Source organism: Pipistrellus hanaki (genome assembly GCF_964339955.1).
Source record: "Pipistrellus hanaki genome assembly, chromosome: 7".
NCBI lineage: Eukaryota > Metazoa > Chordata > Mammalia > Chiroptera > Vespertilionidae > Pipistrellus > Pipistrellus hanaki.
Genome location: NC_140509.1, coordinates 66,740,136 through 66,765,717, shown reverse-complemented (window position 1 = coordinate 66,765,717; position 25,582 = coordinate 66,740,136). Strand labels below are relative to the sequence as shown.

The window sequence follows — 25,582 nt, the reverse complement described above, 5'->3', positions numbered from 1 at the left end:
TTGTGCCAGCAACTATCATCACAGAAAACTACAGAACTTGACAGGGGAAAATGGAAAAAGGAACGTAGAATGACATTTGTGCACAAAGATGGAGAGATCCTGAGCTTGAATTATTAGGGAAAGGCAAGCAGTCTCATCATAGGGCTTGTAAGAGGTGGTTCCCAATGAGGTGGATGGATGCCAAGCAGACTGCACGTTGTGCAAACAAGTTGTTTCCTCCTATAGTTGGTCAGGAGCCCTAAGCAAGAAACTGCGCTGATTAGAAAGCCATTTCTTAGTAGTTACACATCCCCAAGGAGAAGGGATGGAGAAGAAAAGCCAGAAGGGTGAGCCCCAAATGGCCCTCTTGAGGTATATAATAAGGTACATACAAGGAATGCATTTGGAGAAGACTGGCTCAGCTAACAATTCCATCAAAAAATAAAGATTACTACAGTGTCTTCGTTCACCAACAAAATGTTAGAAAAAGAAAACCAAACAATTTAAAAATTAACTCTTCAGCCTCTTCCCATTTAAAATCCATGACCTTTAAGAAAGCCATGCATATACTTTTTTTCTTTCTACTTATAGCCGAGGAAAACACTATCAGTTTGGGGCCAGGGAAAAATCAGTAAAGAAAATAAATACCGATGGCCCGGCAGAGAAAAGTTGGAAGTGATGGGAACGGGTATAGATGCTGAGCAAACAGAACAAAAGTGCTCCTGACTTGGAATGGTAAAAGCTGGAAACATGTGGTTCACCAAGCAGAACCAATACTTTTCCCAAGCATAAATAGTACATTGGATAGGATACCCAGCCAAGAACTGTCTGCCGATATTTGCACATGACTCTCAGGTGTCCTGTGGGCAAAGATTAGGGAGAGAGTTTGGCTCATGCTTCTCACGGTTCAGCAGTCTATGAACAACACAGATATCAGACAGAAAAGGTGTGTGAGGGTAAGACAGGAGTAGGGCTTAGGTCAGGAAAAGCACAAAAAGAAAAGCAAACTTCAGGTTGAATTTCTAAAGCCTAGAACTAATCAAGGGGGAAGTACCAAGGAAAATTAAACAAGAGAAAGTACCTCCTGTACTCTGTCTTTATCTCTCTGGAAACTCTCATGCTGGCTGTAAAACCCTCTGTGGATAGGCAGGTTGCCTGCAGATTAAACCAGCCCGTGAACCCCATACTCATGTTTGCACTTGATCCTCAGGGAAGGCCATTCCCCCTTCACTCAACCCAGCCTGCAGAAGTCTGGGTTAACGACCATTGCTACCACCTAGTCCTCCCTGTGGCCCCTATCCTTTACTGCCTCACCCTCTGACAGCTAAAGAATAAAAATGACAAGTTCTGAGGCTGAGATGGGGTAGGGAGTCTTGGATGCTGGTTAATTTGCATATTCTAAAAAATGACAACAATCTCCACCTTTTTCCATAATCAACAAAGATGAAGTCTTCGATGTATAAACAGCATCTACACAAAAGTATTCATTGTCTCTCCACTTCAAGCGCCAGCCATTGTAAATCTTAAGCTTTTCTCTCTCTACTCAACCATCTAATCCCATTTAACCAAAATATGTGGGGAAACAGGTCAGCTTTCAGGCAGATGTTCTTCTGTTGGCCAACGAAGTAAATTTTCTACCAGTCTTATTTGTTGACACTAAAAATTGATAGAGGAAAAAAAAATTCTTCCATGTAATGCACATTCTTGCGGAAGCTATTCCAGTACCTTCCATTCTGAGTTTCAGTTGTTCCTTTTTTAAAATCTAATGACTACTCAAGGCCAAGGCCTGTTTCTCTCCATGACTCAGTTACCAGGTGGAAGGGTGCACGCAGGGAGCTACTGACTTGCTGATGAGCAGTGTCCACATGTGCACACCTACATGATCTACAGAAGCATGCAAGAACACTCAGACTGTGGGACAGATGTTTCCAAAGGTGGCCACCACCAATCGCTTACCCCCCTGTATGAATGTGCCCACTTCACCACTGAGTTAACCTCCCTCTCCTTGTAGGAGGCTCACAGTTGTACCGTGACTGCTTTGATCAACAAAATGCAGCAAAAGTCAAATTCTGAGAATTCTGAGATCAAAACGTAAGAGAGCTGACAGTTTCTACTTCCTTCTTTTTGCAACTCTCATTCATAGGACACCTCCTCTCAGAATGCAAACAGCACGTGAGAAAGCCAACCTGGCCATGCAGAGAGGCCAGAGAAAGATAACTGAGGCCCCTGCACATAGCTTGTCTCAACATCCAGTCAGGAGAATGAGCCTTCTTGGACATTCCAGCTCAGTCCAGTCCCCAGGTGACTGCAGCCCAAACAACTTTATGTAACATGGAAGAACCACACAACTGAACCTAGGCAACCCACTAAGCTATGAGAAATAACAGGTTGCTGCTTGAAGTCACTGTATTTTGTGTGGTTCATTATATGACCAAAGAAATTGAAACTCAGACCTCCCACAATAATAAACACTGTGAATGTACACTGAGTGGCCAGATTATTATGACCACCCCATCAGTACTTCATTGGGCCACCTTTTGCCTTCAATACTGCGGCGATTCTTCTTGGCATTGACTCCACGAGATGTTGAAAGTTGATGTGAGGAATCTGACACCATGCCTGATGAATAGTACTGTCCAGTTCTGTGAGATTGGATGGTTGTGGAACCAGCTGCCTAATGGCTTTTAACTTCATCCCACAAATGCTCAATTAGATTGAGATCTGGTGATTGTGGGAGCCACCTAAGCAAGGTAAAGTCTCCCTATGTTCTTGAAACCACTCCTGCAGAATATGAGCACCATGGCATGGCACATTGTCTTGCTGGAAGAAGACATCTCCATTGGGATATGCCATCAACATGATAGGATGAGATCAGCAGTGATACTTAGGCATGTTGTGCTATTCAGACGTTGTTCCATACGAATTAAAGGGCCCAAATCATGCCCCCAAAAAACATGCCCCAAACCATAACAATGCCCCCACCAGCTTGAAGGGTTGTACTCATGCATGTGGGGTGCATGCTATCATGTTGTTTCCTCGAAATTCTCATTCTGCCATCTGCATGATGCAACTGGAAACGTGATTCATCGGACCACATGACTTTTTTCCAATGTTTAACTGTCCAATCCTTGTGTTCCTGTGCAAATTGGAGACGTTTTATCTGGGTAACTGCAGACAGCAAAGAGGTTCTAACATGCCTTCAGCTTCCATGTTCCATATGATGCAGTGTACGGCTAATCTGCCTACAAACATCAGGTGGTCATAATAACCTGGTCACTCAGTGTATAAATGTTGGCCAAGGACCTTCCATGTGCCTCCTTCTTTCATTCACACACACACACACACACACACACACACACACATATGTATATATATATATATATACACACACATATATATGTATATTCTCACTTAATCCTCAAAACAATGGGGAAATATAGGCTTTCTCATTACAGAGGGAATATGTAAAAGGCAGAACTGAAACTCATAGCAAACCTCATAACCCTAAAGCTTGTGTTCTTCCCACCACATCTCTAAAGCTGGGACATGTGAACGCTGTAGGGTTGGTTACATTGCAGCTCTCTGGAAATATGTCTCTTTGCCATACCTGCTTCCAAGATCTCCTCTCTCTACCACCACACCACTAGATACCCAGGCAGTGGAGAACTTTTTAAATAGTCTGAACAAAAATTCGGAGGTTATCATTAGATTCCCCTACTCACAAACACACACAAAAACCAAAAAGTACACCTAAAAGCCTTTGGTACATTCATTCATGCATCAGATAAGGTACTGAATTAGCCTCTAAAATCCTTTTTGTTTTACACTTTTAAAATTTTCTATTGCAGTTTACATTCAATATTATTTTGTCTTAGTTTTGATAAATAGCAAAATGGTTAGAAACTTATGTACTCTACAGAGTGGCACCCCTGCTGCTTCAAGTACCACGTGGCCGCATATATAGTTATGACAATATTATTAACTGTGTTTCCTACACTGCTATTTACATTCCCATGACTGTTCCGTAACCACCAATTTGTACTGCTTAATCACTCCACCTTTTTAAAAGGCCTTTTTGTTCCAACAGTTTGTGACATCTCAGACACTGTACCAAGTTCCTTACATGCACGATCCTTCTCAATAGGCCTACAAGGCAATGGCTGCTTGACCCCATCTTACAGATGAGAAAACTAAGGCTTAGAAATCTAAGTAAGAATATAAAGCCTAAAAGTGACAGGGCCAAGATTCAGACACAGAGGTCTGTCAGATTCAGAGTCCACTTTAATCACTACAATTTATGGTTGCCCTTACATTGCTAAGAGATGATTTTTTTCCCTAGTCCTCTGGTCACTGGAGATCTGAGTCCCCAGTGAGAACATGCTTAGATTATCCAAAATCCAAGAAATAGTTCTGAGGTGGGCAAGAATCATTCTGGCAAAGAAGAAAACCACAGATGCTACAGGTGAAGGCAGGAGTCAAGTCAACCCCCACCCGGCTTGCAGTCAGAGACAGATTGCACAAACACCTCACTTGCAAATCCGCACCAACTGTTCTGCAGAATAAGTTTCCGAGTTGAAGCTCTAGTTTCCCTTTCAAAACAAGGCCAATCAATAACTCAGCGAAGAACTGCCCATAATAATGACCCCTGGGATCACTTCACAATCTAAAAACAAAAAATAGCTGGCCGCCACTGATCTCCGAGCCAAGTGGGTCAAAAACTCAGAGCCAAATTTTGATCTTGCTCTTCCAAACTTTATTTCAACTTACCCATGGTAATGAACAGACCAGTTGATTATCTGGAGCTTTGACTCATTCCCTTCATTATCAGATATAGCAGCCAACAACTGGGTTTTAGGGTACTGGGTAGTAGGATATCTGACTCAACAAAACTGTACAGGTAGAAATTTGTGGTTGGGGACAGAGATTATTAAAGAATTTACAGAGCACCCCTATGTTCATTGCAGCCTTATTTACAATAACTAAGAAATAGAAGCAACCCAGATGCTCATCAGGAGACAAGTGGCTAAAAAAGCTATAGTACATATAAACAATGGAGTATTACTTAGGCATAAAAAGGAATTAAATCTTACCATTTGTGACAATAGGGATGGACCTAGAGGGTATTATGCTAAGTTAAATAAGTCAGGCAAAGAAAGACAAATACTGTATGATTTCACTTATCAGATAGTTTTGGGAATCTAAAGAACAAAATATATGAACAAACAAAACAAAATAGACTCATAGATATAAAAAATAGATTGATGGTGGCCAAATGGGAGAGGAGTTAGGGGGAACAAGGATAAAGGGATCAAGAGGTAAAAATTGGTAATTACATGGATATAAAGTACAGCATTGGAATATAGTCAATAGTCCAATATAATAAAAGCCTAATATGCTAAGTGTTCCGTCATCTGGTCATCCATTCAACCAATCAAAGCATAACATGCTAATGATATGCTAAGGCCACTCAACTGCTCTCTATGATGTGCACTGACCACCAGAGGGTAGACAGTAGACTAGTCAATCTGTTGCTATGACATGCACTAACCACAAGGGGGCAGACACTCCAACTGGTAGGTTAGCTTGTTATTTGGGTCTGGCTGATCATGACTGGGCGAGTCCAGCTGGACATGTCCTGGAGTCCTCCATGGTTCCTTCCTGGATGGCCAATCTCCACATCCCTCCCCAGTCCCAACTGTGCACTGGGGGGGTCCCTCAGCCTGGCCTCCTCTGGAGATGTCAGAGAGCCAGTTTCAGCCCGATCCCTCAGGCCAGGCCCAGGGACCCACTGGTGCACAAATTTGTGCACTGGGGCTGTAGTATTGTAATAACTATGTATGGTGCCAGGTGGGTACTAGAATTATCAATGGGATCACTTCGTAAAGTATCTGAATGTCTACCACACTATGCTGTACGCCTGAAACTAATATAAAGTAGTACTTAATTCCAACTGTAATTTAAAAATTTAAAAAAAAATTTTTAAATAAATAAAATGCTAGGAGCGGAAAGTGTCATACTCATATATTCAATCCATCAACATGTACCAAGTGTGTACATGTGCCAAGCACTAAATTAGGTGTGAGAAATACAGGATAAACAAGATAGACAAGGAGAAAAGACATGGAATTATATTTTATCAATCCTTTTAAAGTTTCTATGATATAATTGCTCCTTGGATCTGAGACTTTTCTAGTAAAGGATTTCTCAATATCCTATAACACTGGATTTCACTTTTTCAGATGTTCCTTCTTAGTCTTTCACATCTGATGTAAGATTTATGGAGCAACAACTTTTTTAATTCCTCTAAAGAAAGTATTCATTGAAAAACTAAATCTTTTTAAAAAAAATATATTTTATTGATTTTACACAGAGAGGAATTGAGACGGACAGAGAGTTAGAAACATCGATGAGAGAGAATCATCCATCAGCTGCCTCCTGCACACCCCCCACTGGGGATGTGCCCGCAACCAAGGTACATGCCCTTGACCGGAATCGCACCCGGGACCTTTCAGTCCGCAGGCTGACACTCTATCCACTGAGCCAAACCGATCTCAGCTGAAAAACTAAATCTTAAATCAATATTGATTTAATAGCCTTTAAAGGATTATTTTAAGAATTAGTAGATAGATAAAAGAGGCAAATAACAAACATGCAATTAAAAATTACACAGATCTTAAACAGAGAATAAAAATAGACAAATACTTCCACGATTATTCTTAAATAAAAAGAATGCTAACCTTAAGCTTATAAATAACTATGCAATATGGTGGATTCAGTAAAATAAATAAATAAATAAATAAATAAATATCCTGGTGAACACATAGTATGGCTTAAAAATTGAAATATACTGTGTTCTATGGCTAAGGGACAATTACAAGTCTTGAAAAATGTATTTCGCATATACTAAATATAAAGTCATCAGAAGTTTATAACCCAATCCAAGCCATAAACTAAACATTCTGCATGAGGATCAGATAACCAGAAACTGAAAGCAGAGTAGGAGTCTCCAATCATAGCCCATTTCTCCTTTCATGCTCAGAGAAAATCTTCTCAAATTAAGTGTGCCTTATGCTCTGGCACAGAACTCTGTTTAGGTAACATGCCTCTTCAAAATTATTCCAATATGTTTAGTGATATTTTTAGAGGAAAGCACAAGCCTATTAAACAAACAGCAGTGGTCTGGGAAAATTAAGAAATAGCAACATGCCCTGGCAGGAGGCTCATATTGGTGGGAGCACTGTCCCATACACCAAAAAGTTGAGGGTTCGATTACCTAGGGCACATTACTTAGGTTGGGGGTTCGATTCCCAGTTGGGAAGCGTATATGAAGCAATAGATGAATGTTTCCCTGTATGACTCAGTGGTTGAATGTTGACCCATGCACTGAAGGGTCACCAGCTGAATTCCTGGTCAGGTCACATGCCCTGGTTGCATATTCGATCCCCACCATGGGACATGCAGGAGGCAGCCTATTGATGTTGTGTTTCTCTCTTTCTAAAATCAATAAAAACATATTCTTATTTTTAAAAAATGGGGCATAGCTTGCTACACAGAGGCAATCACATTCAACAATTAAAAAAAATAAAATAAATAGCAACATATAAATGCCATAGCACAGTTTTGCTTCAAAATTTCCAACTCACAATACAATGGCAACAGCCTTTGTGTGAACAACTCTGGAACCACTTGAGGTTGGAGTCTGGCCCTTCTTGAGCTATTCTAGATTTAAAATGAATGAAAATAGGTAATGAGAAGCAGCTACAAAAGAATTTAAATTTAAAAAAGTAAACCTTGTAAACATATTATGTTGAATTTCTATTGCCTGTACCTTGGAGTGACATAAATTAATCAAAAGTAATGCCTACAGCCCAGCGGGAGTGTATCAGTTGGTTGAGTGTCAGTTGGCTGAGTATTGTCATGTGCACCAAAAGGTTGCCGGTTCAATTTCAGGTCAGAGCACATGCCTGGGTTGCAGATTCAGTCCTCAGTTGGGATGCATATAGAAGGCAGCTGATTGATGTTTCTTACATCGATGTTTCTCTCTCTCTCTCTCTCTCTCTCTCTCTCTCTCTCTCTCTCTCTCTCTCTCTCTCTCTGTCTCTCTCTCTCTCTCTCTCTCTCTCTAAGCATGTTCTCAGGTGAGGATAAAAAAAAGTACCCGTGTGACATAGGTATGCCACTCATTTGAATGTACTGTAAATGGTCTACTAAACACTAACAAAACACCCCTAGAACTTAAATGTTAAGTCAAAAGCACAACTGTGCAAAGATTTCATAATGCTGACAACTGGTCGACATTCATTCTAATAAGCACCGCAGGATCAGTCCTTGGATATCCCAGTCATGGGTTATATTTAATGATTAAATGAATTTTCTACACTACTGATTTTATAAAGGAAAGAGTCTAGGACTCTGTGAAGAGTCTAGGCTAGCATTTCTTTTCCAATTTTACTTCAGATTTATCAACTGCCATGAGGTAAGCACGTAAAATATAGTCAACACTAAGTTGCTTGGCAAGAAAAGTCAAGCCAACCATTCTTGTCATAACTCACATGCAAGCAATAAAATTGTTCTCGCGCACGCACACACACACACACACACACACACACAAACATTAAATTTTAAAGCTAGACTCTCTAACCCTCTAGATTGCCTACAAACCTTTTCTTACTCTGATAATATATAAACAGTAAACACTGGACCAGTATGCATCTATGGGAAAATGACCAGAAGTTAATTTTGAAAAACTAAACGCTTACTGTCCAGATATGAATGTCTGAATTTTTACTGGGGGTTGGGAAAGGGGTCAAGCAAAACTAGCTTCCAAAGACCAAGTGCTAAAAATTGAGGAATTGTTTTAGTAGAGCTGATGTACATCAAAATAATTAGACCTATTATGGAAAGTATAATCCATAATTGTTGCTTAGAATCTTCAAAGGTAGCCTACAATTCAACCTAAAGTCACTGTCTATGTATACCATAATACATAAATGGTTCTGCATCTATAAGGTATCCAATGCATATCTGCCATCTAGATTCCATTATCTAAATGAAATTTTGTTTGTTTATTATTCTCATTCTTGCCCAGATGGTCAATAATTTGGCATTCAGTTGACTTGACTGTCAACCAAAGACCATACACTCCTAGCATCAGCAACAAGCAAGAAACACAATCATGGACTATAGACCTAAAGAATACTAAGTTGAAATGACATTGTTGGCATATTTCAATGATCTAAAACAGCCTAGATTTTTTTCACAAACTGAAAAGATTAATACAAGAGAATTTAAATACAGATCAAATTCTATTATTAGAAAAACAATATATAAGAAAAAAGTTTCAAGTCTCAAGTCATAACTCCATTTGCTTCCATAAGAGTCAGTATAAAAAAATTCTGAATTAAGGAATTATAATACCTACGTAGAATTTGATTTAATGATATCATATCAATATTTATAAAAGATCTTAGATAATTTTAATAAAATCTGGGAATTAATTTAAATACTTTTCAATACTAATTTTCATATAAAAATAAGTGATGAGCCTAATGCACTTATAGGTATGTAAGCTTTTTATTGCCAATGCATGTTCCATTGCAGCAGCCATAAATGTTCTCAAATGTACAATTCAATGAAATCGCTTACATTATGAGTCCTTAAAAATTTCTCCTGGAGCCCAACCATTGTGGCTCAGTGGCTGAGCCTCGACCCATGAACCAAAAGTTGCCAGTTTGATTCTCAATCTGGACACGTGCCCAGGTTTCGAGGTCAATCCCCAGGAGGGGGCGTACAGGAGGAAACCAACTGATGTTTTTCATTGATATTTCTATCTCTCTATTCCTCTCCCTTCCTCTCTAAAATCAATAAAAACATATAAAAAAAAATGTAGGCATTCTTGAGTGGTCATTAAAACCATAATATTTTAAAAAAAAAATCCCTTGGTTTTATTTCTTATTCACTACTTAGCATCACCTTGCATATAGTAGGCTCCCAATATTTATTAAATTGTTTAACTCAATGAGGTAGACTATAAGATCAAAAAATGCAGAAATAGCACTCTTTTAACTTAACTTTGTACAGATTTTAGAAAAATATTCTTAGTCAATGAATGTCTACTGATAATATTGTAACCCTGGTATTAAAGACAATTAAGTATTTTCAAATAGAAAATTTATTTCTGGGAGACAGGAGAACATAGCTATAAAGGAACAAACTATGAAATCAGGTTGGGGATCAAAAGTTGGCTCTACCCCTTATAGCAATATGACTGGGAAAGTTAATAATTCTTGCAGGGTCACAGTTCCCCCATATGTAAAATTGATCTTCTGATGCTATGGGCCTCATGGAGCTGTTTTAAAGAATAAAATCAAGTGTGTCCACTGATTGGTACAGCACATCGTAATGCATATTGTTCATGTGTGTAGATCAGATTACAAGACTAAAGTAATATACTATTTGGCATATGGAATTTCACATCAATTTGCAAGCCCTTTTTATAATACTAGAAGCCCAGTGCACAAAATTCGTGCACTCCGGAGGGGGTGCCCTCAGCCCAACCTGCATCCTCTCACAGTCACAGGCCCTTTAAGTCAGGTTGGGTAAGACCACTTGAGAAAAACACAGGCACAGAGCCTGATGAAAATGACTACTATAAAGAAAAGTTGTCAAAGACTTGGGAATCGGCAAAAGAGAGTAGTGGGTATCCTTTCTGTAGAGGTCTGGGCTTTCTGTAGCATATCCTCTAGTCTAGGAAATACCTGATTTTAAAAGGATTTGCACCTTTGATTGTCCTAGTGAAAGGACCATTTACAGTGCTGTTGGGGTAAACATTAAGTTGCACAAAACCTACAGCAATGCAAATAACTCTTGTCACAGCAATACAAATGAATATTACTTGGTAGATACAATTGATTTCCCCCGTGTAGAAAAGATGACTCCAACATCTATACTTATAGAATTGCCTTACAGGCATTATTCAGTTTTGCATCAATTAGCAAATTTATTTCAGCATTCCTGATTGTGGGTGTATATGACAGCAGCTCTTCAAATTCTCCTTAGAAATAATTTTAATATCTTAGTGGTTTTCTCATTTAATAATAGCTAGTTAAATTAAATTTTTGCCATTTATTCACATTTTAGAGAGCCATGATTTTAGATTTCTGAAAATGATAACTTAGTATTTCTGATGAAGGAACACTTTCATAGGAAGGAAAACTGATGTGGTAGAAAGGAGCTTTCAGTTTTATCCAGAATTATTTAGTTCTCTAAAAGAAAGAGGGAGAAAAGAAAAACAAATCTCAATGCTTAACAGCTATTATATTTATGTAGTGAATGCATGAGTGCTATATACTATTTTATATACAGTAAGACTGAAATGCTTCATAACTTAAAAAAAATTAAAGATTTTAAAAAAAGAATCAATTGGATTGGGAGTACAGGTAGTTCATCCTGACTTATTCTTTAGCATCAATTTTTCCCATGGAAACATATTTCATAAACCTCTATCATTCATAGATATGTCATTTCTTTTGTCATTTTTCTGTAATTATCATAATAAAAGGCACATCACAGGCAATGAATACGTGCTTATAGAACTGAATTACTGGGAATATACTCTAACACTAGAGAAAAATGAATCAGACTCGGGGAGGTAGAATTTCTCAGGGAACCAAGGAAAAGAAGTCTTCCTGGGTTGTGCTGTCAACTCAGCTCTCTGGCTTACTCCAGAGAAAGCTTGGTCTGTCTCTTGGCAGTCTATCCTACTACCATGCCCAGAAATAGCCTAAGACTTGCCTGCAGGAAGCCCAGTTTAATAGCTCCAGGCAATAAACTGGCAACCAGTACTCAGTCTAGGCTGTAGACCTTTTTTGGTATTGACAGAGAAATAACAAAGTCAGTTTACTGATGGATTACTTTACAAGACAGTTAAGAAATCAGTGAAATTTGTTAGAAAAAGGGCACTTAAGTGTCACTACTGTGACTCTTCCTCACAATAATGGTACATGAACCAAGATGCTAGAACTGATCCTCTTGAGCAGCATATGTACTTCAAAATATTTTTCCCTGCAGGGGAGAAGTGTGGTATAGTGGGGGAAAACACATGAATTATTTGGAAGTCAGAAGACCTGAGTTGGACTCCTACTCAACCACTTCCAAGGAGAAGTTTCCTTAACTGTCAAATATAGATAACTAGAGGCCTGATGCACAACATTTGTGCACTTGGGGGGAGGGAGGGGGTCCCTCAACCTGGCCTATACCCTCTCACAGTCCAGGACCCCAATGGGGATGTCCGACTGCCGGCTTAGGCCCTCTCCCCTAAGCCGGCAGTTGGACATCCCCCTCAGGGTCCTTAGCCCTGCCATGGAGACAGGAGAGGCCCCTGCCACCACCGCTGTGCTCACCAGCAGTGAGCCCGGCTTCTGGCCAAGTGGCACTAGTCCTGTGGGAGTGCACTGACCACCAGGGGACAACTCCTGCATTGAGCGTCTGCTCCCCTGGTGATCAGTGCATGTCATAGCGACCAGTTGTTCCGCCTTTCAATTTGCATATTAGGGTTTTATTATATAGGATTATATGGCCATATTTATTTACTGTATGGAGGTAATAAGATGATCAAAAGAGTACTACTCTGTAAAGGACAACATACATTTATATTATCATTCTGATATAGCCACATAAAATCACCTGCACCAAACTATAAATTGGGGAATACCTAACTGGAGGTAAAAGCTATGGCCCCTGGACAGAAGAATCCCACCCCTGCTCCTGGCTGCCTCAGGACTAAGATAATATTTGTCACAATAAACAGATTAGAAAACTTCAATGTGACATGAAGGAATAGTTGACATGTAAAACCCTGGGTTTACTTATTCTCATTGGATGACTCTTAAGTAAGAAATAGGAGTAACCAAGATTTTTCAAGGAGGATGAATTCTCTGGCTTAGGTGAGTACGTGGTCTTATATGTTTTTGGAGTCAATGAATAGATGACCTGACATTTCAACTCTTCCCATGTTTCTGTCTCTTGAGAATTCTTCAAAGAGACTACAGTGTTGCAAAATACTAATATAATTGGTCACAACCATTTTTAGAGATCTGCTGTACAAAGGATTATAACTTCCTTCCTGTATGAATCATAACCAAAGGCAGTTGCTTTCCTCATTGTTGATTACCTACTATAACAGAGAAGGTTTGCTTATAGTGGAATGTTTACTATTACCCTTTACACAGATCTGCTTTATTATGCTTTTAGTAGAGGACTCTGTTAACATTTATATATTCCTCCTTCTGCCTCCCATAAGAAGATTATCACAATTAACCTAGGCCTGTGGTTGGCAAACTGAGACTCGTGAGCCACATGCAGCTCTTTGGCCCCTTGAGTGTGGCTCTTCCATAAAATACTATGGCCTGGGCGAGTCTATTTTGAAGAATTGGCATTAGAAGAAGTTTAAGTTTAAAAAATTTGGCTCTCAAAAGAAATTTTAATCGTTGTACTGTTGATATTTGGCTCTGTTGACTAATGAGTTTACCGACCACTGGCCTAGGCTATGCATCTTTAAGTTTTTTTATGTTTTCTTTGGGGAAAACAACAACACTACAAAATAAAACTCACATAGAAGGAAGTACTCACTTTAAACACTTTTTGGAATTATTAGACAAAACTTTAAAAATCAACTCTGCCCTGGTCGGATGGCTCAGTTGGTTGGAGCATTGTCCTGTACACCAAAAAAAAAAGGTTGAAGGTTCAATCCTGGTCAAGGTATGTAAGGGAGGCAACTGATCGATGTTTCTTTCTCACTCTTCCTTCCTCTCTCTCTAAAAATCAGTAAAACATATCCTCTGGTGATAATTTTTTTAAAAATCAGTTTGTCTCATGCCTTTCCAATAATTTGATACATATTTTGATCAACATCTTTAGTCAATATCTCCAGCCAGAGAGAAAAACCAATATATTAAAGCAACTAAAAAAAACAATTATTAGAATCACCAGTGGATTTTTAAATAATTTGTAATTTTGTTTTGCTTTCCTATTTTATCTTTTATGCCATAATAAAATTTACAAAATTAATTTTGCTCCCTGAAAATAAGGGTTTCCAATTTCCCCACTTATCTATACCCAAATTATGGGATGGCAAAGCTATTTTCTAGATAAGATTTTGAGAAGGACAATTATCTTAGTTATCACACTTGATTCCACAAATGTTCCACTTACCCCATTAATTTAAGGCCACTTGCTAAATTTATATGTCAGAGCAATTTCATGAATCTACATTAAGAAAATAAAAGAGCCCTAGCCAATTTGGCTTGGTGGATAGAGCATCGATCGGCCCGCGGACTAAAGGGTCCCAGGTTCAATTCCGGTCAAGGGCATGTACCTTGGTTGTAGGCACATCCCCAATAGGGGGAGTGCAGGAGGCAGCTAATTGATGTTTCTCATTGATGTTTCCAATCTCTCTCCCTCTCCCTTCCTCTCTGTAAAAAAATCAATATATTTTTAAAAAAGAAAAGAAAAGAAAGGAGCCCTGGACAGTAGTTAGAGCATCAGCTTAGTGACCAAAGGGTCACAAGTTTGATTCCTGGTCAAGGGCATGTACTTCAGTTGCAGGCTTGATCCTCTGCCCTGGTCAAGTGTGAATGGATGGCAACAAATCCATGTTTCTCTCTCTTCCCCCTCTTCCTCTCTTCCACTTACTCTAAAAAAAAAAAAAAAAAAAAAAAAAAAAAAAAAAAATTAAGAAAGAAAGAAAGAGAAAAAGAAAGAAAGAAAAAAGTACACCTTCCTTTCCCAAGGCTGTGGTTTTCTGCTTTCTTCCTGATATCCACATAGCTGTGGGTTCCTGCAACTGTCTACTCCCTTCATTTACCACATTCTCAACTTTCACCTTGCCCCTGTCATTTGGGGCAGTGTTTGAAGGGACTACCTGGGGCAACTTACTTGGAAAGTAAATAGCTGGGATCTACTGGTGGTGACTTGCACATTCACTGGGCTTTGTGCTTGTCAATCTCTCGTTGCTCCACAAAGAAGCTGTGAACCAACTGTATCCTGCAGACCAGAAACAGGAACTGCATGGGCCTCTAACCCGGCCTCCAAAACAGGAAGCAGGGGAGAGTCCCTACAGCGCAAGAGAGGAACTGACCTGCAGCACAAAACTCCCAGAAGGCTGGCACCAGCCAAGGCCGCAGGTGAGACAAGGCCACGCTGCATTTATAACGAGGCCTCACCTACAAGTGGAACCAACTTGAACTACCAACTGATGAATGTCTTGCGCAGGCCACGGGAGATGGGGTTGAGGGAAGAAACCAGAATCCCAAGAGCCTGGAGAGCATGGTCAGTCACGACAATCTGCAGTTGACTAGTTAGAGTAAAAAATGGATGACCTAAAAACAAATTTACTTTTGTCCTTTGGAGTTTTCCTCTTAGTTTTGCTTTTCTTTCCAACCTTCTAGTAAACTTCTTGTTGGCAAGTTATAATTTTGCCTTCAAGAAAGCAAAAGGAAACACAGAGTTTTGGGTTCACAGAGGGTGGGTAATGGCAAGCCAGCAAAAAAGTCAAAAGGCCAGAGAAAAAACATGTGCAGAGCACCACTGGGATATATTTTTTAAATCCCCTTTTTTTTTTTTTTTTTTATGTTGGCTCTTTTGATAATTTTGCTAAGAAACAGTGACTGAAAGGTGGGAAGAGGCTGGAGGTAGTTTATAGATCAAACACTACTCTGTTGATTGGCATGATAGTGTTCACTCATCCGTGGTGAAATAGGGACAAAATAATGAACAATGAGTTTTTCCATACATTTACTATATGCAGTAAGCTAGCCTTTATTCTAAGCTTATGCCAATTTTTTGTTCCAGTCCTCACCACAGCCCCTGCTGTTCACCACCACCAATCCAAAGTGAGGTTGCTGGCCAATATGCTACCGGAAGATAGATAAAAGCAAAAGTTACTGATTCTAACTCAAGCACAGGTGTATTGAAAGTGCCAGTTTTAGGTTTCAGTAACATAATTTTCCTGAATGTTTAACAGTGAATGGGTTTCATACTTCAAGATACTAAATTAACACGGCTTCTTCTAGGATAGTCCTAGAGTCTAACCACCATGGATAATTTTGGTTCTAAGGCAAAATGAGCTCCAACCTAAATTTCTTAACCTGGATTAGTGAATATGACTACTTTATTGTTTAATTTTTCTTACAGGTAAAATGGCTGATTAATAAAGCCTATTCTAGCTATACTTCAAAGAACTAATGTTCATTAAAATTTTTTTTGAGACCCTGCCAAGTGGGGGTCTGTGTAACTGAGTGGAATTCCATAGCTCTGTATAACTAACATCTGTATCACTGACAACTCTTAGCTTTCCTAGAGATTTACAATGAAAGGGACTTGAAATATTAACTTGGCATTTGCCATCTGAGTAATAGTCTTGTGTATATATAAATATGACATATTTTCGTAAAAACTTTGATAGAATATTAGTTTCCTTCAGAACAGGAATGAGAGAGTGACAAATGTTGTTAAAAAACAACCAGATTACAGTTTAACGGTCAACAGAGAAAATCAGTGAAAACATTTAACTTCAATCTATACTTTAAAAAACACACCAGTACACATGGATAGAAGAAGCTTGTGAAAATGCGACCAAACTTTAAGTTCTTCCTCATGCCATGAAGTTGAGCTATTTGAACACCAACATTTCTTTTAAATCTTGAGGCCCTCCTTAAGTTGTCCTTGCTTACCCTCCTATCTCAGATCAGGTGTCACTTCTAACCCCCCTTCCCCTCGCCCAAGTCTGATTCCAGAATGCATTTCCTGGGAACCCAAGGCATTCTCTGGGAACCCTCTCAGAGGCCCCACTACAGCCAGGCTTTCAATCTCCCCTCCCCACCAACTCTCCACTCCTTGGGGCCAGGAACATGGTATATACACAAGTACACAGACTAAAACAATTCATTTCATATTAATAATGTTATAATTTTAAAGTATAGAAATTGAGAGCTGAAGGGAATCTAAGAAACCTTTTATTCCAACCCTCCACTTGTTTTGAGATTTTATTTTATTTATTTTTTAATATATTTTATTGATTTTTTACAGAGAGGAAGGGAGAGAGATAGTTAGAAATATGGATGAGAGAGAAGCATCAATGAGAGAGAAACATCGACAAGCTGCCTCTTGCACACCCCCTACTGGGGATGTGCCTGCAACCAAGGTGCATGCCCTTAATCGAAATCGAACCTGGGTCCTTTCAGTCCGCAGACTGACGCTCTAGCCACTGAGCCAAACCAGTTTCAGCTCGTTTTGAGATTTTAAATAACTTGCTCCCAATCAGAGAAGAACCAAGGACCACAATCCAGATCTTGAAACTCTTGTTCCAATGCTACACCACACTGCCTTGCCTTTGCAACTTTATAGGATTGAATGAGGGAAATCAGAAATTTAATTCAATCTTCCATGCCAATCCCTGGTCAATTTTATAAGCCTTTTGAAGGAGATGAATTACATGGTTCAGAACAGAGCCAGGATAAAAACTCAGATCTAAGCTGAGGAGCAGTACTCTTCCCACTACCAGTATATCATAATGATTCAGCTTTCAACTGGAGGGGGCGGATGTAGAACAAAGGTCAGCGTGGCCCAGGGACCAAAATCCTGCCAGGCCTGTTTTTGTGCAGCTTACAATCTAAGAATGCCTTTTACATTTTTTAATGGGTGGGGAGAAAAGAGAAAAAAAAGGGGGGGGGGAGGGTGTTATGTTTTGTGAAATATATAAAATTCCAATATCAGTGTCCATTAATCAAATTCATTGGACTACAGCCATGATCATTTGTTTAGGTATTGTGTATGGCTGCTCCTGTGTAACAACTGCACAGCTGAAAAGTGAGAGAGACCTCCTGCGAAGTCTAAACTATTTACTATCTGGCCCTTCACCGAAAACTGCCAAATCCTGGTGGAGGAGGAGCATTTGATCTCTTAGAAATCAGAAGAAAAGTTGGACTACCATCAAACTCAGCAGTCCTCAGTTCAGAAAAACAAAGGGTTTGGACAAAGCTGATACCTCTGTCACATCTTCATGCTGAATGAGAGGGTTCAAAGTTCATTCACTCACATAGGCAGAGGGTAAGAGGAGACCTTCCAGGTGGAATGGGACAGAGATGGCCTGCAAACACTGGTCTTTCTAGTGAGTCTTCCCCACTACTCCACACTGTTCCCAAATGGCTCTTAAGTTCCCTGCCAGCTCCCTGCCACATGATTCTAAGACAGAGAGCTACCCTTGACCCTGCGGGTAAATCAGCGCAGCTAAATGGAGGCAGCGAGGGCAAAGCACACCATTTTAGTCAGCCACCGGACACGGAATCTGGCATTGACTAGTTTCCACCTGAAACTTGGAGCCGGTTATGATCCCTTGGTCTTCTCAGCTAAGAAGGAGAGTAAGAAGGCACTTCCTTGATTGGCTTGTTTGGAGGATTAAATGAGTTACAGTTCAAATGTCAGGTCCCTTCTAATCTTTCTCCTCTTTCTAGAGAATAAACAGTTAGTGAACCTTGTTAGGAAACTTTCAAATACCGGTAGGCTCACAGTTTAAGATTTTTTAATAGAGCCACATAAAAAATATATACCAGTGCAGTAAAAATAAGCATTTTGGTTGAGTGTTTCCCTCACATATCTTTCAATTCTTTGAAGCTTCTTCCAAATTATAATCTATATTAATAAATCTACATAATTTATATAATCTAATATATAAATAATATAATATATTTGCAATATAATTTATAAAGAATATAAATTAATATAATCTATATTATAATCTATATTAATAAAAGGGTAATATGCTAATTAGACCAGACCTTCCTGATGTCCTTCCAGACAAAGCCATGGTGGCAGGGCCGAGGCAGAGGCAGTTAGGGGTGATCAGGCCAGGAGGGGAGGGCAGTTGGGGGTGATCAGGCCAGCAGGAAAGGAGATAGTTGGGGGCAAGCAGGCTGGCAGTGGGGAACAGTTGGAGGTGAGCAGGCAGGCAAGGGGGGTAGTTGGGGGTAAGGAGGCAGGCGGGGGGGGGGCGGGGGGGGGGGGGGGGGCGGGTTGGAGGTGAGCAGGCCAGCAGGGGGGAGCAGTTGGGGCGAGCAGGCTGGCAAGGGGGGGCAGTTGGGGGTGAGCAGGCCAGCTGGCAGAGTGGTTAGGGGAGATCAGGCAGGCAGACAGGTGAGCAGTTAGGGGTCAGTGGTCCCGGATTTCAAGAGGGATATCTGACTGCCAGTTTGGGGATCGGGCCTAAACCTGCATTCGGACATGCCCTGAGGAGTCCCAGATTGGAGAGGGTGCAGGTTGGTCTGAGGGACAGTCCCCTCACCCGCCATGTATGAATTCATGAACCGAGCCACTAGTCCCTAAATAAGAGTATTGTAGTTTTTAGAAAAGTTATGTTTATGTAATTTTTATAACAAGCTACCCCAAAAACCATGCTACACTATATTATACTCATGTTCACTTATGAAGACCAATATTGTAAAAAACAAACAAACCCAGAACCAGAAAATCCTAGTTTATTTAGTCTGACTTCCTTAACATGAAGTTCTTCTTGTTCTTAAAATAGACAGCTTTGGATGAATTCCAAAACTGACATAAGTCTATTTCAGGTGTTTTGAAGAAATTGAAGAGAATCAGAAGTGAAAACAAGATTGGAATATAACACGTTTTATGTGATCACAAATGCCAAGAACCTTATTGTCTGAAACCACCATTAAATAAAATTTTCTGCCCATGCTTATAAAAATAAATAAGCATATGCTCTCAACATTGGTTGCACCGGCCACTAAAGGTTAATTTCAGTAACGTTCTAATTTCTAATATTTGCTAACACAGCTAATTGCTTCAGTCAACAGAACTGCAATAACACTGAAATCTGCGGTAGGCTGAAAACCTATTTTTTCATAGATCATGCTAGCAATCATCTTAATGGCCACTTTAGTCTTAGTTATTAAGATAAGCATATCAGCATTTTAAACAATGTTAAATTACACACTGTCCAGCCCATTCTGGTATACGGGGTAATAAAATCAGACCCTAGTTCTTTCGCTGAAATCCTAAAAAGATGCCACACAAGTTTAGTGTGAGTGACAAGGTTTTTAACTCTTGGAAGTAGTTACTTGAAAGTTCACACTGATACGAGAGGGGAAATTCAAGCCACTAAACTTGTGTAGGTAGAAATGACTCCGGAGATCGTGACATGCAAATTCATAGAGATACACTCTTTTCCTGCGGCTGGCTTCGCTACATGGTTTCTGTACTCCCAAAACTACACAGAAGAAAAAAATAATCGATAATGTCATCTAACAGTCACAGGTAGATATATAGGACAACACAGGCCAAACCAAACAGAAGAGAAACCAAGACTGAGTGGAGAAGGGCTGATCAGGGCTGATGAATAGAAGTTCTGTGAGGACCACGCGGATCCGGGGGCCGTGGGTGAGTGGGTCCCGCGAACAGATAGATACTCACAGGCTCCTGCACCAGCACCCACTCTCACCAGCACCCACTCTCACCAGCACCCACTCTCACCAGCACCCACTCTCACCAGCACCCGCTCGCTGCCCCTGAGGTGGGGCAAGAAGTAAAAATAGGAAGCATGCCTGCTGCCCAGAAAAAAAAAAAAAAGGATTTTCTCCCCCATAGCGGCCCCTGACCGTGGAGGATGGGCAAAGAAGGGGTTGCATACGCACCTGCATTGTAAAAGCGGTCCAGCACCGAGGTCTCCCCAAAGTCCAGTTTCCCGAAATGCAGAGTCTCCAGCGTGGCGCCCACCGTCTCGCACGCCTCCCGCAGGCTCTGCAGGGCCTCGGCCTCGGACCCCACCTGCTGCCCCTGGCTCTCCTCATTGATCACATAGGCCACCGTGGTCCGCCGGCCGCCTCCCCCGCCGCCGGAGTTGCCCCGGCAACGGACGGCGCTGCTCCCCGCGGCGGCGGCGGCGGCGGGACAACCCGGGCCCGGGGCGGCGGCGGCGCTCTCCACGTTCCAGAAGCTGCCCGCGGGCGGCGGGGGCAGCGGGTCCTCTTCGCCCTCGGCCGCCGCCGCCGCTCCCCGCCAGCAGCCGCCGCTCTCGGCCAGGGCGCAGAGGCCCGAGTGCGCTAAGGGCGGCACGGAGAAGGTGATCCCCTCGCCCGCCTCCGCGCTCATCTTCCCGGGCCGGGCGTCCCCCGCGGCCCCGCTCCGTCTGGGCAGCCACAGCTCCGGGCTGCTCCGCGCGCGCCGGGCTAGGCAGCTGCCATCGCGGGCCGTGCCTTCCGCGCCGCGCCGACGCCTCCTCTCGGGCGCCCTTTCCCCCGAAGGGACGCCGCTGCCCGGCGGCGCCTCGCCCCTCCTCGGCGCCTCCGTGGCCGCGCCGCCCGCCGCGGGGTGTAGAGGACACGGGGTGGGACGGCGCTGCCTCTCCGGGGCGGGCGGACCGGTCGGCTCGCGAACCTGCGCGGCGGCGGTGCAGCTTCAGCTCAAGGGCGCCGCGATCCGGGTGCGAGCGGCCGGGCGTGTCCAGCCGGGGCCCCGGCTCCTTCCGCGCGCGCGGGGCGCTCGGGGAGGGGCGGGGAGGAGCGCCCTGTGGGCGCGGAGCGGAGCTACCTGGCCGGCACCTGACGGGCGGGCAGGCGGGCGGGCGCGCTGGGCGGCGTGTCGGAACAGATCGGCCTCGGTCCCCGGCTCCGATCCCTTCTTTGATCTGCTCTCCGGCTTCCGACTCCCGGGCCTCCGTTCACTTCCGAGTGCGGCGGCCGCCGGTCCCCGCGCGGGCCCCGCCGCTGGAGTCTCCGCGCCCGCCGCTCGCCCCGCCGCCGGCCGCGGGCTTGTCGCTGGCCGCCCACTCGTCGCTGCACCGGGAATCGGGGCCCGCCCGGCCCCGGGGGAGGCGCCGCTGGGGAGCCGGAGCCGCCGGGTCGACACTGACCTCGCCGCGCCGCTGAGCCCGGAGCTCCCGGAGCTCAGCCCCAGGCGGAGCGGGGCCAAGGTTCTCCGCCGCCAGCCGCGCCCCCGCCTAGGAAGCCCGGGAGAAGGCAGGAGCCCGGAGCGCACGCGACAACGGGGTGGCGCAAAAAAGTCTGTCTAGCGACAGCCCCAGAAGCATTTGCAGCGTTTTCTGGGCCCACGGCGCCCCCCTCTGGCCGCTGCGGGGCTCGCTCACAGAGCCGTCTAGGAAGCCCGGGCCGCCCCGAGGCCGCTGTGTGAACGGCGCGGAGCGCGCTGGAGCTGGGCCGGCTGGGGGTGGGGAGCGTGGCTTTGCTCCAGACGGTGCGCTCCTAAGTGGCATGCGAAACTGATCAGGTCTTCCCCTGGAACCTTTCCTTTAGAATTTTCCAATAGTTGTGCTATCGTGAATGAATGATTGGTTAGCTCCTGACCGACTTAGCATTCTTATTTAGGGTCTTAACAGTCTCTATCCCCCCAACACACACACAAACACACACACACACACACACACACACACACACACACGTGTGCCATATATCCATATACTTGGGACAGAAGACAAGGTCTATAACCCATTCGGCAAATCATCAGCCGCCACTTAAAAATAGGAAATTAAGTGACTTACTCTGTTCTTTAAATTGCACCACAGGCCCTGGCCTGTGTGGTTAGGCGACTCAGTGGTTAGAGCGTGAGCTCCCGCCTGGTCAAGGGCACAAATCTGGGTTTCGGATCCCTCCCCACCCAAGAAGGAGACAACCAGTTGATGTGCCTCTCTCACCACCCCCTTCTCTCTTCCTCCCCCTTCTTCCTCCCCCCCCCCCCTTTCTCTCTCTCCCTCCCTCTCTGTCTCCCCACTCCATGTGTCTCTCACGATGTCTCTCTCAAACAGCGATGGGAAAAATTATCCTAAGATGATGATTAACAATTCAATTGCACCATGGAAAGGGGGACGTGAGGGGAATGCTTGGATTGCTTAAGAGCGTTCCAACAAAAAGGATCTACTTATTTAAAGAGAAAAACCAGATGTGTAAATTCTCAGAAAACTTCTCCACAATGCTATAACTTTGGGAAAACCAGTGAAAGTTGCAAGGAAGTTACAGGTTTTGGGCTTCCTATATTCAGGAATTGATTGAATATATATATCCGGAGGCTACACAATTGTATTCTCAAGGAAGCAAAATGGCCTTAGCTCTTTCTAAAGGTTTGTAAGATGATAAAAGGACATTTACAGTTAGGAAACTTTATACTCTTCATGTCAGCTGGAATCTATATAATCCATCTCTGCTTTTGCACTTGATATTATTAGAGTCTATATCAGAGATATACTGAAACAAAATATTGATAGGCTACTAATAAATATATATCTTTTAGTATGTCCAACAACTTATCAAACCTATAAACTCCTGTCGGAGAAGATAATCCTGTATCCATCTGGCCTAAAATAATAAACACTGGAAATTCACTAGAATCTTATCGGGAAAACTAAAATCTCTAAATTCTCAAATAGCATTTTACTACACAAAGAAGACCTAGGGTTATTATACATAATGGCATTTTCTAAAAATCTTATTTGTATAAATAAAAGGAGTGCTTTTTTAAAATTTCTTTTTAAAAAAAATATATTTTATTGATTTTCCACAGAGAGGAAGGGAGAAAGATAGAGAGCTAGAAACATCAATGAGAGAGAAACATCAATCAGCTGCCTCCTGCACACCCCCTACTGGAGATGTGCCCGCAACCAATGTACATGCCCTTGACCGGAATTGAACCTAGGACCTTTCTGTCCACAGACCGATGCCAAACCGATTTCGGGAAGGAGTGCTTTTTTCTAATCCAAAAAGACATAACAAAATCATTGCCTATTTTGGGCTCTCAGGTTTGTTCTTAAAGAGGCAAAATAGTGCCCTAGCCAGTTTTGCTTAGTGGCTAGACAATTTCTTACCATTATAGTTTGTGCTTATTCTGATTGCTAATTTCCAAAGTACTAAGGTTTAGAATATGGGGAAGTTATTTTCAATACATCTGACCTCTCCTGGGGAGATGTCTTTAGTCCGTTTTAGATAGGTGAGACCAAGTCCATTGGAGCATAGCACTTTTATAAGTCACAGACCCTCGTAATTCTAAGTTCATTATTTAGAAAATTAGAGGTCTGATGCGTAAAAATTAGCGCAAGAGTAGGCCTTCCATCTCCTGGCTGCTGGCACCTGCTTACCTCTAGCACCTGGGACCCAGGCTTCCCTCCTCTGGTCACCAGTAGGCACCCGGGACCCGGGTTGGCTTCCCTCTGGCTCCGGCTTTATCAGGAAGGACATGGAGAATACATCTGGTTTAATTAGCATACTACCCTTTTATTATTATAGATATTCACCAGGTTATTCAGGCCAGCTTCTCCTCTAAGTGAAGGCAGTAAAAAAAAGTGCTAAAGAATAACTTTCCCTAGTGTAGCTTAGTTCTGGAGCCCATCCTGTATCTAGTTCAGGGTACAATTAGAGGCTCAGTCTTGGTCTTAACCCTTGGCCTGTGTAGTGAGGGGTAAAGAGAGAAGTATGCAATGAGAAGGGAAGTAGGACGTGTTGTGTAGACAAAATGACTGCAGGGCTTTAAAGTTACCACTTGTAGACTGAAAGGAATTACCTACTTTTTCATGAAATTCCATAGCATTATTCCCATCAACTTTTCCTGGGATCTTATCTTTGTAACTAATATTTGTAAGTGCTAAAGTGTCACACATAGTCACATGAGAGAGACTTCTTTTACCAATAGTCCTGCTGCCTTGCCTGAAGGAGATTAGGTAGGAAAGAGTTAGTGGCAATAATCTTCTCTCTATATAAAAGCCTAATATGCAAATTGTCCCCACAGGAGTTTGACCGGGAGACTGATCACTTGCTATGATGTGCACTGACCACCAGGGGGCGGCACAGACTGAAGGAAGGCCCTGGCTAGCAGCGGAAGGCCCCAATTGGCCATGATTGCCAGCCAGGCCTAGGAACCCTGCCTGTGTACAGATTTTGTGCACTGGGCCTCTAGTTGGAAAATAAAAGCATTTCAAATTTATTTCCAAATCACTGGAGACATGTTTATCACACCAGTTATAGTCATGTAAAACCAAATGCAGAAATTGTAGTTTTGTCCCACATGTGTGAGCAAGATGCTGACTGCATCACTCCCATGTCCAAGTGTAGCTCTGCTGAATGGAATCCCTTTACAATGAGCCAGAGCATGCACTTTCAGGAGAGAAGAGCCCGGAAAATAATGTACTTCTACTATAGTGTTGATCATTCCAATTCCTCCTGGTTCTTACAAATTTGGGGCTGGTGAGAAGTGGGGAGAAACTCTTCTATTACAAATTTTATCTGCTGTGCCCTCCACAAATGCATCTTTGCTGAGCTTTTAGGGTGGAGAAAAGTTTTTCAGAATTTTTTTGGTCCTGTTAGGAGGTAAATTGGTGTTTTATACTAACATAATCATTTAGTCAGACTTGCAAGAAAATATTTTCATTGACTTTCCCCAAAAGTTTTTTATATACTTTAAATCCATATTAATTTTTTACTTGGACTCTATCATTTATGAAGCATTTGTCTGCTCGTTTATCATCCCACCTATGTGCCTATTATGTTTAGATTGGCTTAATAGTGTGATATGGATCCCTCAAAAAATGAGT

General features: G+C 42.4%; 1 protein-coding gene across 2 annotated transcripts in view; it reads right to left on the bottom strand.

The window, feature by feature from the left end:
- Positions 1 to 21,289, bottom strand: part of MAP3K5 (mitogen-activated protein kinase kinase kinase 5) — a 159,258-nt gene extending 137,969 nt beyond the window's left edge. For both annotated transcript variants that reach the window (XM_084890655.1, XM_084890656.1), the window contains exon 1: positions 20,685 to 21,289. In XM_084890655.1, the coding sequence (XP_084746781.1) occupies positions 20,685 to 21,141 (457 nt within the window). In that variant the 5' untranslated portion in view covers positions 21,142 to 21,289. The remainder of the gene's footprint in view (positions 1 to 20,684) is intronic.
- Positions 21,290 to 25,582: the final 4,293 nt, after the last annotated feature.